The sequence below is a fragment of the Mchenga conophoros genome, linkage group LG22 (assembly GCF_057382185.1).
Source record: "Mchenga conophoros isolate Kocher_MC1m ecotype Shallow Benthic linkage group LG22, M_conophoros_male_GT1.1, whole genome shotgun sequence".
Classification (NCBI taxonomy): Eukaryota; Metazoa; Chordata; class Actinopteri; order Cichliformes; family Cichlidae; genus Mchenga; species Mchenga conophoros.
The window spans coordinates 27,183,989-27,196,050 of NC_140546.1; the positions used below are offsets into that span (position 1 = coordinate 27,183,989).

General features: G+C 42.0%; 1 protein-coding gene and 2 non-coding genes across 3 annotated transcripts; 1 reads left to right on the plus strand and 2 right to left on the minus strand.

The window, feature by feature from the left end:
- Positions 1 to 1,452: 1,452 nt before the first annotated feature.
- Positions 1,453 to 5,261, minus strand: rpl14 (ribosomal protein L14). The gene is made up of 6 exons (XM_085262650.1): positions 5,206 to 5,261; positions 4,464 to 4,565; positions 4,284 to 4,378; positions 4,009 to 4,108; positions 1,851 to 1,904; positions 1,453 to 1,548 (listed from the first exon to the last, which is right to left on the minus strand). Exons 1-6 carry the CDS (start codon positions 5,206 to 5,208, stop codon positions 1,489 to 1,491), a joined length of 414 nt encoding a protein of 137 aa, XP_085118776.1. The 5' UTR covers positions 5,209 to 5,261; the 3' UTR covers positions 1,453 to 1,488.
- Positions 5,262 to 9,071: 3,810 nt separating this feature from the next.
- Positions 9,072 to 9,143, minus strand: trnah-gug (transfer RNA histidin (anticodon GUG)). Its single transcript has one exon. It is a non-coding gene; the product is annotated as a tRNA-His (tRNA).
- A 405-nt stretch (positions 9,144 to 9,548) lies between these two features.
- Positions 9,549 to 9,620, plus strand: trnah-gug (transfer RNA histidin (anticodon GUG)). Its single transcript has one exon. It is a non-coding gene; the product is annotated as a tRNA-His (tRNA).
- Positions 9,621 to 12,062: the final 2,442 nt, after the last annotated feature.

Below are 12,062 nucleotides of genomic sequence, written 5' to 3' on the forward strand. Positions count from 1 at the left end.
CAGCTGGGAGACGTTCAAGCGCGCTGTTATGTAATATTTACAAGCTCCTCTCTGAGGTTTGAAGAGGAACCTGTTTGGCTGATGACAGCATCTCCCAAAATGGTGGCTTATTTCAGCCAGGACTGGGGAGCGCTATAAAAAAGCTCTTTAAAAATAAAAGTAGGGAATCTGTTTCAAAGAATTGGTGCAAAGCTGCTCTGTGCTTTACCACATAATTACCATACTAAACATCTCACAGCTAACAGTTATTTAAACAAATGATTTACTGAGCAAAATGACGCACGTCAGCTTTGCATTTAGTGGCTCAGATTTAAACATCTGAAAAACTATCACTTGTTTTTAAGTAAATATGAAGAGACAAAGAGGCTATGCTCCACTACATCAGCCAAGATTAACCAAGACTGCCATCTAGTGGCCAAGTGACAAAATGGTTCTTGGCGCTCGGTTTTTATGTTTGTTTGGGTTTTTTTGCCTTACACTCCAACGATCACTTTAGCGACACGTTGAGGCTAAATTAGGAAGCACAGAGTAATTAAAAACGGAAGTATTTACGTTAAATGATTAGTTGACTGTCAGTTGTCATATTAAGTGTGGTTGGATAGGTTAACCTTGATCCCAGGTATAATAGATGGCCTATAAGTAAGACATATACAGATTAAAGTACACTGGGCAGAAATGACCTTTTGTACATTTATTACTCTTATAGTGATTACACCAGTGTCGCTGGAATGTTTATAGTTTGTAATACATTGACAGGGATTGTGATGGGCTCCTTATGAGTTATTACACAAACACTTCATTTCCTGCTTTCTGCTTCATTTTTATGCACCACTGTGTATTACAAGTATGTTCCTGCATCAGCTTAATGTAAAACAAACTTAGGCATTGCTCACAGGTCCATATATATTTGACTGTAACAGTTATAGTCCTGCACATCCTGCATTTTGCTCATGTTAACAGTGTTATGACTCCAGCTTGGTTACAGACACAAGCCTGGATATTATGGATCTTTGATCTTTAAAAAAAACATTTTATTTTGAATTCTTAAGTTTAAAGTTTGGTTATTCATTTCAGTACTTTAAGCATTACTGTAAAGGAGGCCATATGCCCAGATGAAATATTTAATTTAAGGTGGTCAGCACAGATATTAGAATGACAAAAAAAAATAACTTTATGAAAGCAGCCAACTCTGTGTTGTAGACATCCCGTCTCAAAGCTTCAAATAAGCTGTGATTACAAATTTTACCCAATACTTTAAGAACATTTACTCTATTACTTTGCTCTATGTTTTTACATCAGTTACTTTTCTGAGTTCACAGAAGCTTTGGAAACTTTAGGGATAATGTCCTCATATCAAAATTTGGGTTTTGGTATTTCTATGTACCAGCAGCTCAGGTTTAAAGGTCTAAAGCAGTTTCAATCTGATGATAAAAGAAGAGAAGACAACAGGAGAACAATTGAACAGGACATTTATTTTGTAGAAACTGTTCACTTCTTTGCAGCCTCCTTCTGCAGCTTCTTCACCTCATGCTTGATGATCTTGTTCCTCTGCAAAGGAAAAAACAAAACAGAATGCATTAAAAAATATTCAGTGACTGCTGGAGGATAAACACTACTGACCTGCACCCTGCTTACTGGCACAATCACTAACTAAATCACTATCCACTAACCTCAGAAGCTCTAACCATGTGTGTATATAGTGACAGTGCAGCCTCAAAGAGCATGTTTAACAGGCAGGAAATATCAGAGCTGAGGGTTCCAGTGTTTGAACCTCAGGAATAATCTGAAGCCACTCTGCTTGCTTACTTGGCTCACATATTTGAGGCATTTTGTGTTTTTGCCACACTTACCATTCTCTTGGCCTTCATCACCTTGTAGCGGTCGAAGTCAGACATCTTGGCCTTCTGCAAAGAAATCCAAGAGGCAAGGGTCAGAGAGCGCCTGGGGGTGGTTTGCTTTTTTGTGTGACTGACTAGAATCCATTCAGCTGTGGCAGACGGCCAAACAGGTGAAAGTAAAACACAAGTACCAACACTGAATCTCCATCACAACAACTTCCACCAGGCTCGAAACCTTTCCCATCACAGGCTCCGGGGTCTAAGAAAGTAAGGGCAGATACTTTCCACAACCCTTCTCAGGCTCACCGAGACATCCTTGTTCTGGATCTGAGACTTCATGAACTTTGGTTAAGATGTGAATACTCTGCTCGCCACATTTGATTCATCGTACTGTCGATTATTTTAAGCATTTGAAGTAATTCCAATCTGCACTGAAGATATTTGTCCTAGTAATGAACCCATTTTATATATGTCGCCATATATATAATCTTCTGCATTGCTGTGACCAACTAGACTAGAACAATCTGTTACACAGTCACGCAAAAATGAAGTGTACACAGCAATTTTGTTTAACTTTTGTTTAGTAATGACAGATCCGACCTTAACCTCTAAGGTGCACACTAAGTGAGCTACAAGGTAGGGCTGGGCTATATCATACCGTTCACGGTAATACCAGTGTAATTTTGGGCAACGATAGGAAAATGAAATATCGCGATAGAACATGGGTAAAACGCGCATGCGCAGTTCCTATGTTTACATGGCGGTGACGGAGAATAAGAAGGGCGAAAGCGGATCGTTGAATGAAACAGATGAACCAGAATTTGTTTGTAAAAATTCTGCAGCTTCAGTGGTGTGGAACTGGTTTAGCTTTCGTCCGTCAGATACACAACAAAGCACTATTTTTGGTACAGCATGCTAGCGGGCCGTCGTTATTACCGTGTTGTTTGGAAAATACGGCACACTTAAAATCAATCCTTTGATTTTTCTGAAAATCGACAGTGCCCCTTATAATCCCGTGTGCCTTATGTATGAACTCTGGTTGTGTTTGCTGACCTCGAAACGATTTCATGTCGTACACACGGCGCTCGAAAATCTGTCAAATGTTTCAGTACGACTTTGCTAAGCTACGAACCCGCACCGCTTGATGGAATGTCGGAGCATTACAGCTATATTAGGCAGGCGCCTCGCGGAGTGATACGTACTGTGCTTCAACATAATATTACCGTATTGTGTGTGTATAACCTCTTTTTAAGTTTTGTGGATATTATACATGGTTATGCTGAGGATATGTCGGCCAGTTTCCACTCGAAATGCATTTTGGTTAAACTGTCAGCAAGGAATTTGCATTGTTACGTTTTTATATAACTTTAATGCACATAAAAAACAGCTGCTTGTTTAAGTGAAAATACATTGATGGGGTTTTTTGCACTAATAAAGTTGTGGAGTTGTAAAGTATTTTGTCTGGTGTCAATTATATCGTCAGTTATATCGTTATCGCAAATTTTCAAATGTATATCGTGATAAATATTTTTGGTCATATCGCCCTGCTCTACTACAAGGTATCACAACATTGCTGTTAAACCCTCAGAGGCATTTGTGTAATCTTATGTCTTCAGACGTGAACCTTTTGGAAACAGTTCTGTAAGTACCACCCAAAATACTGTGATAGTTTTTCTTTGTGTATTGTATGTGGTATAGCTTCATTCGACTGAAAAAAAGTTTTGTATGAAACTGGTGCTGGCAGACTGGTCTATGTGAACTATGTGGTAACCAGTTCAGTATTTTCTACAGCTATTGATAAGGTGGTGAGCTTCCACCACCAACTGAAGTCATTACCACTGCAAACATCAGAACAGACAAGTACAACAAACAACTGGAATCATATTGCAAGAAAGCAGCATCTTAGACCACACTGGTCACACGTTTAATGAGATTATGTCTTCACCATCAATAAATCACAAATAATGAAATCACATCTATCAACCCAGCAGACAGACGTGAGATGTTTAATGATGGGTTTTCACATCCGCGTCCTCCTTTCCCCCCCTCCAAAACTATTTTGGATTTGCCATTAAAACAATATTAAAGACTATTTAATTCAGTGTTTAAGTGTCCCCCTTTCTCCCATAACACTAATTTAAAAACTTTAGAAAGTGAAACACGGCCTTACCTTCTGTCTTGCCTCGATCTTCTTGGCCCAGCTGCTCTCCGTCCACTTCTCGTTGACTTGGGCCTTCTCCCAGGCTTTCCTCACAAACTTCTGGCGAGCACTGTGGACCACCACAAATGTTAAGTACTGATAACATGGGTGATCATTACTGTTTCACATTATATACACCTAAAGCAGCACCAAAACACAACCAGATTCTTGCTCCCATCGGCGCTCTACAGCCCTGTTCATAGCTGGAATATCCATTACTAAATATGATCACTATCCACACTCACCTGTGGGGAATTTTGATGACATAGTCTGTGAGGTGCATGCACTTGAAGGGCATGGACTGCCTCCTCACCCCTGTGCAGGGACCATCAACAAGAGCCTAGAAACCACAAAAGACAGTTCACATCAATAAGTCAAATGTAGGGGCCCACACTGACCTACCAGCTATAATCCAGAGCACTCACTCTGTTTTGGTCAATGACATCCACGATGGCCACCAGCTTGCCAGCATGGGGTCCGAACGAGACGTAGGCCACACGGCCGATCTCAACGAAGCGCTTGAACACCTGGAGCAGAAAAAGAGAGCAGAGCACTGCTCACCAGAGTGCCGAGAGGCTGAGGAGGAAGCTGGGCACCTTTTGTTTGGTTAGATAGGTGCTTTACAAGCTTTGTTAAATAAATTTAGCGTTAAAAACAGAACATACGAAAACCTTATATATATATATATATATATATATATATATATATATATATATATATATAAGGGGCATTTAAGGAGACTGTGTGACTACCCGGCGATGCATTGTACCAATTAGCTAACGTCAGCTAGCCACTGTTTCTGCTAACTACGATAGGCACCGAACACAAGGGTGCGTTTAACAGTTTTTTATAAGTTACCTAAAAATCACACTACGCCCAACCAGCGAGATTTATGTTACGCGATTTAAGTCTACGAACTGAGCGTGCTTCCCCTCTCAGCTCTCAGGCCCACTCAGCCTGATAGACCACGTTGTGTTGCGGGGAACTGCCGACATCTTACAAATACCTCATTAAAAACGCAAAACTGACACAGTACTGTACAAAAACCTCATAGATGTGTGTATTAGTGCCTTAAAAGTACACACGGCCCCATTTTTTCCCACAGCAATTACATATTTACATTAAAAAAAAGATATTAAATCTCTGACACTTTCATGGCGAACTCACCATGATGGCAGTCCGGGAGCAGAAAGGACGTTAGAGCTTCCGCCTGGCGCACATACGGCTTCCGGTTCATTCTGGCACATGCGCAGTGACGGAGTCACTTGGAAGTGACAGAGAAACTTTCATGCGTTTTCCGAAATGCAGACATAGACTACAATGTTATAAAAAGCGTAACAGAAGAGTATCAGATTAAGGAGCTTCATCCCTTTGAAGATTTTCGGAATTGTTACGGTGTTTGCTTTACCCGCGTATCATTCTCCTACTTAGAAAAGAATAGAACAGAATAGAATATAATAAAATAGACCTTTATTGTCATTGTACAACCAAATGTTGGGTGCTCCACACCACCTCTGCCGGATTAAAATATAAATACTAGGTGCAAGAATAAATAGCACACAGGAGAAATTTATTCAAAACAAAACAAAAAAATATACATAAATACAAAATCAATCGAAAGGCACACATTAGACAACAAGTTGTAAAGTGCTTGGAAGTAGTAGAATAGTGTTTAGAATAGTGTTTATTGACATCTGCCTATGGACCACCATGACACACACCTGTCCTAGATATCAGAGGCGGCTCTACTGTGTTGGCATGGGGTGGCATGTGCCACCCCTAGTGCCACTCTACTTTGTTATATGACAGCTGTGTTTATTAAAATAAGCTAGCATTAACACATTGATTTTGACATTTTTTTTTGTAAATTTAAACATGTAACAATTTGATTATTTATAATAAAAGGAGTGTGAAACGTAACTGATCCCCTTCATGTTGTGTGGCATTCTCGGCCTGTAGATGGATAAAGTCCTATTTAATAAAATGTTTAGAGTTAAAAATAAAAGAGCATGTTTACTTTGTGACTGACAAGACACACAAATTCTTTTAATTCATTAAACCCCCATTCTTGAAAAGCAGGGAACTGAGGCCTACTCATAATGACATGAGTAGAGAAAACAATTTTTTTGAGGCAATGAGTTTCCTTTTTTTTTTTTAAGTTCAGGGAATTAGATTTTACTTTTTTATGCTGTGACCTGCATAATTTCTCTCTACTACATTAACGTATTTGTGATGTAAAAATTATTAAGAAATTGTTTTACTCTCGCTTTTAACATATGCCTAAGAAATGCCACAATCCAGTAATGCAGCTATTTAAATGATGTAATTTACATCCAACATTTTTCTGGTCAGGTACTGAAAACCCAGCTGGGTAATCAGCAGTTACCCAGCTGGGTTTTCCTTTTCGCACTTAAAAGAGCTTGATTGTGAAAGATTAAATTGCTTTTGTCCACTGAAGCTTTAACTTTGGCTGAAGTAATAAATTAGAAATAAATAAACCAAATTATCTGGGACTCTATTTCACATATGCATGAGCAACCATTAATGAAAATTTAAAGTTATGTTTTATCTAAATAACTATTTTTGTAATGCAGCCATTTATGCTGATATTTTTTTCATGTTGGATCAGTACAACTCTATTCCTAAATAGGCCTCTGAGGATTTGAGCACTTGGAAAACATCATGCAAACTTCCTCTTAATTGTAAAACACAGATCTGTGGATGTTGGAAGACATGTGTGGTTCTGATCAGCTTTGTGGCGTGAAGATGCTCCTTTTGTTAATATTCTTAAGTCCTGAAGAATACTCAAACACTAAAATCCTGCTATCTGGAAACTTATATGTGGACTCTTAAAAACAAAGATGTGGAGCATTGTTATTGTTATTGGAAACTTTTTTATTTCATTTACCTTTTTCAGTTACTGTTGTTGATATGTTAGCTGTAAGAACAAGTTCAGATTCTCTTAAAAATAATAATGCCAATATGTCCTGTTAACAACACCATGCCCTCCCATGTTTTAAATGCACTTTAGAACAGCGGTCCCCAACCTTTTTTGCGCCATGGACCGGTTTATGCCCGACAATATTTTCACGGACCGGCCTTTAAGGTGTCGCGGATAAATACAACAAAATAAAACTAATACCGGTACTGAAAAAAAGAAGATTTATTCATAACACACGTGAAAAGACCCAGGAAAACCGAGTTAACGATCAAAACGATAACAAAATAACGGTGAAAACCGATAAAAACCCTGAAAACCATACATTTCACACCTGAGCCTCAACTCTCGTGGCCCGGTACCAAACGACTCACGGACCAGTACTGGTCCGAGGCCCGGGGGTTGGGGACCGCTGCTTTAGAACAGCGTGCAGCAACACTGCGCTAGACGGAGGGAGTTATGGGGTCTTCACACACCCCTGTTCTCAGTTAGCTATCGGGGTGGGTCGGGCCCCTTCTGCGGGCTCTGGGGCTGGGGCTCGGTCTACTCTGGCACAGCTGACTTCCGGCAGAGCCCGCGGGCACATCACTGCACACCGCGGGCACATCACTGCAGCCCCCTCTGGCTTCTGCTCCGTGGCTGCTGGGTGACCCCTTGTCTGGGGCTCTCATCAGCTCTTCCCAGGAGGGTGGCACAGATGCCCGTCTGATAGTCTGATTGTAGTGAGCAGAACTGGTGCAAAGTTTGCAATGTTGTTGAGGAGAGTTTCTTGTGGATATTTCTCTCAGATTTTTGTCAGGATGGTCTGGACTGTGTCGTTTCTGATGGAGCGGGAGAAGACGGCCTTTTCTCCATTGCTGTGAGAGTTTTGAAGACTCGATCCAAAAGGGTCTTTGTGACACTGGTGGAGAGTCTGCTCAGACTCTGAGAGGACATGTTCAAGAGGGCGTGAGGAGGAAATTCCCAGAAGCCCTGCAAGACATGTGGAACACCTTTCACCACTTCCTGTTTGGAGGTTTGTGCTTCTTGCTTCTTCTCTTTAAAGCAGGGGCAGGGAACTCCAGGCCTCGAGAGCCAGTGTAGGACACCGGCTCAGTAGAGTGAGTACTCAGTACTGGTTTTTTGAGGCAACAAGTTTCCAAACATTATTCTGATGACAGTACAAAACTTGACTTTTACCTCGAGGTTGAGGAAAATTCTAGTTGTTTCTTTCTTGCGTTGTCACATTTACAAGAATTACAGAAATCTAAAAAGTGTTCCAGTAAATATGTTGTTATACTGCAAGAGCATCACAAGCATTCAACATGAAACCTTCCCAGCTTGGGGAAAAAACACAGGTGATCCTGAGATTTAATGAAGAAACAGCAGCTTCAGATAAGACTTTCTGGTAGCTGAGATCAGCACCGTGTTAAGCACGAACACTTTGACCAGACTTTGTGCGTGTACATTTTTATCCACAAAGTTGTTGAAAGGATGCAAAACCCATCAGAGTATGGATGACATGTAACAGTAAAAGACACTGAATTAAAACAAATGTGATTGAACAGAAGATTTCCAACAAAGACATAACACAGCCACAAAAATAAAAGGGTTAAAGTATTTTAAAAAATTCAAAATTAAGATAAAAACAACTATTTGTATCAAGTTATGTCACATTTTCTCAAAAACAATAAAAGTAATAAAGTAAAATAGTTATTCAAATAAAAAAATTAAGTATAAAATATAAGAAAATGTTTGGTTTGTAGTGCCACCTTTTGTGTAGGAACACTTGAGTAAAAATGTCATTGATCCAGCGTTGATGAGTCATATCAAGAAGTCAAAGCCTTTATGCCTTAGACTTTATGGACGCAGCTTTTTGTCGTTAATTTCTGAACTCTTGTGCTGCTTTTCCCTAACTCAGTAAGCCGTTGTAGAAATGACAAAATAAAGTAAATAGTGCACAGCGTGCGGTTGCTTTTTGTTACCCACTGATCACCGGTTACAGGTTGACTTCTTAAATTAATCTGTTTTTATTATTATATCAAACGTCATGTATCTGTTTTTGTCTCATCTCTCGTGCAAATTTCAGACAGGTGCTTTAAAAGCTTCACCTCAATGCCGTGACCCGGATTCGAACCGGGGTTGCTGCGGCCACAACGCAGAGCACTAACCACTATACGATCACGGCTGGTCAGCTGCAGACTGAAAGTCCATGTAGTCAGTCACCTCCAATCCACAGGAGTCCATTTTAAACCCACTAAGCAGGACTGTACGTTTTAAGTTTGACACGCTTAGGTCGTATCAACATTAGAACTACAAACATTTCGTGCTTTTCACTGCCAGTTACAGTCTGGATCTTGCTTTTTTTTTCTTATTTCACCGTAAAAACTGGAATCTGCGTGTAACAGCTGACCTGCACGATGTGCAGAAGAGCACCAAAATGTATTTACGGTCAGACCACGCGAGGTCCCTGTGTTAATGCAGATACTGTTACTGTGCCACGTGCGTAAATGTGCGCACCGTAGACACAGAGTTTGAGATCGATATGAAGGAAAAAACACAATAAAGATTGCAGATGATCATTTTCTGACCAGCCGTGATCGTATAGTGGTTAGTACTCTGCGTTGTGGCCGCAGCAACCCCGGTTCGAATCCGGGTCACGGCAGAGTGGATATGATTTCATTTTGGGGAGCTTCACACTTTAAGTGGTGACTAGTTGTTTGTGTGCGTTTCCATTTTTTGTCTTTTGTTCTCTTCTCACTCTACGTCCTGAGTACTGAGTCAGGATGTAGAGTGAGCACTCAGTACAGGTGTTTTGAGGCAACGAGTTTCCAAACATTTTTTAAGTTCTGGGAACTGATTAGACAAACCGTGGGTAACACAGGAAGTCAAAGCTGTCCTCAATATGAAGAAGAAGGCTTTCAGGAGCAAGTGAAGGAGGAGATGAAAGCAGCACAGCGGGAGGTGAAACGCTGCCTGAGGGAAGCAAAGGACACCTACAGGAGGAAGGTGGAGCAGAAGTTGGAGAGGAACAATATGAGGGAGGTCTGGAATGGTGTGAAAACCATCACAGGCCACAACACCAAGAAAAGCACAGGGGGGGGACTGTGGAGAAGGCAAACGAACTCAACAACTTCTTCAACAGGTTTGACCAGCCCACAACCCCCCCACCCTCACCCTCACCTTTATTACAGAGTCCTCTCCCCACTCTCCTACCTCCCTCGCTTCCCCCCCTTCCTGACACCATGACACCCCCCTCCTCCAATCCCTCTCTCAGCAGCAAGACATCTCCCCCCTCCCCTCCTCCCAAACATCTCCCAGTGTCACAGTGGATCAGGTCAGGAGACAACTGAGGAAGCTTCGCCCCAGGAAGGCAGCAGGCCCAGACAAGGTGTGTCCTAGGATGCTAAAGGCGTGTGCTGCTGAACTTGGGGAGCCGCTACAACGAGTCTTCAACCTCAGTCTGCGACTGGGGAGAGTGCCCGCCCTATGGAAGACATCCTGCATCGTCCCGGTCCCCAAAAGGAACCGGCCCAATGAGCTGAATGACTTCCGACCGGTGGCACTGACGTCACATCTTATGAAGACTCTAGAGCGGCTCTTCCTCAACCTCCTCCGACCACAGGTGCAGCATGCCCAGGACCCACTACAGTTTGCATACAAGGCGGGTGTCGGAGTGGAGGATGCCATCCTGTACCTCCTACACAGAGCCCACTCACACCTGGATGGGGGAAAAGGCACGGTCAGGATCCTGTTTCTTGACTTTTCCAGTGCCTTTAATACCATCCGGCCCTGTATGCTTCAGGAAAAACTGAACAGGATGGAGGTGGACCCCTGCCTGGTGGCTTGGATCTCCGACTACCTCACCGACAGACCACAGTACGTCAGGCTGAAGGACATCACGTCTGACACTGTGGTCAGCAGCACAGGAGCACCACAGGGAACTGTGCTGTCCCCTCTTCTCTTCACCCTGTACACCTCTGACTTCTGCTACAACTCTGAATTATGCCACATTCAGAAGTTTGCAGACGACACAGCCATCATGGGGTGTATCTGGGATGATCAGGAAGAGGAGTACAGAAGTCTGGTGAGGAACTTTGTCGCATGGAGTCACACAAACCACCTGCAACTCAACACCTCAAAGACCAAGGAACTGGTTGTGGACTTCGGGAGGTCCAGAGAAGGTCCACTGCCGGTTCAGGTAGAGGGGGAGGAGGTGGAGGTGGTCAACAAGTACAAGTACCTCGGGCTGTGGGTGGACAATAAACTGGACTGGTCATGCAACACAGAGCACCTGTATAAAAAAGCCCAAAGCCGACTGTACTTCCTCAGGAGGCTGAGGTCTTTTAACATCTGCAGGAAGCTCCTGAGGATGTTTTACCAGTCGGTGGTTGCTGGAGTACTTTTCTATGCTGTGGTGTGCTGGGGGAGCAGCACAGCAAAGAAGGACTCATCCAGGCTAGAGAAACTGATCAGGAAGGCTAGCTCTGTGGTCGGCATGAAGCTGGACACTCTGGTGACAGTGGCAGAGAAAAGGACATTAAAGAAACTGATGGACATTATGGACAATGCCAGGCATCCTCTGCACACGGCCATAAACAACCAGAAGAGTCTGTTCAGTGACAGGTTGCTTCTCCCAAAGACAAGAACTAACAGACTTAAAAACTCCTTTGTCCCACACGCCATCAGACTGTTTAACTCCTCTCTGGAGGGGAGAGGGAGGGGAGACAGGAGGACAAAGGAGGGGGGAACAACTAAGCTGTAGTGCCTCTTCACCTCACTGTGCAATAACTTTTGTGCAATACTTTTGTAAATAGTCAACAGTGCAATAGACTCAATACTTGAAATGTGCAATTCACTTGTATTTTTATTTTTATTCCTATTTATTCTATTTACCCCCTTCGTATATTTTATTTATATTTGTCTCTGTATTATATATGTGTGTGTATGTGTGTGTGTGTGTGTATATATATATATATATATATATATATATATATATATATATATATATATATATATATAATATTCTGTAACTTCTGTCGGTGCTGTGCTTTTTGGAAATTGAATTTCCCAGAGGAACCCACCCGAGGGATTAATAAAGTTCTAT

Coding starts and splice junctions, on each gene's coding strand:
- rpl14 (XM_085262650.1), bottom strand. Junction 4,379..4,463: donor ATGTCATTGACCAAAACAGA/GTGAGTGCTCTG, acceptor TGTGGTTTCTAG/GCTCTTGTTGATGGTCCCTG. Junction 1,549..1,850: donor TGATGAAGGCCAAGAGAATG/GTAAGTGTGGCA, acceptor TTTCCTTTGCAG/AGGAACAAGATCATCAAGCA.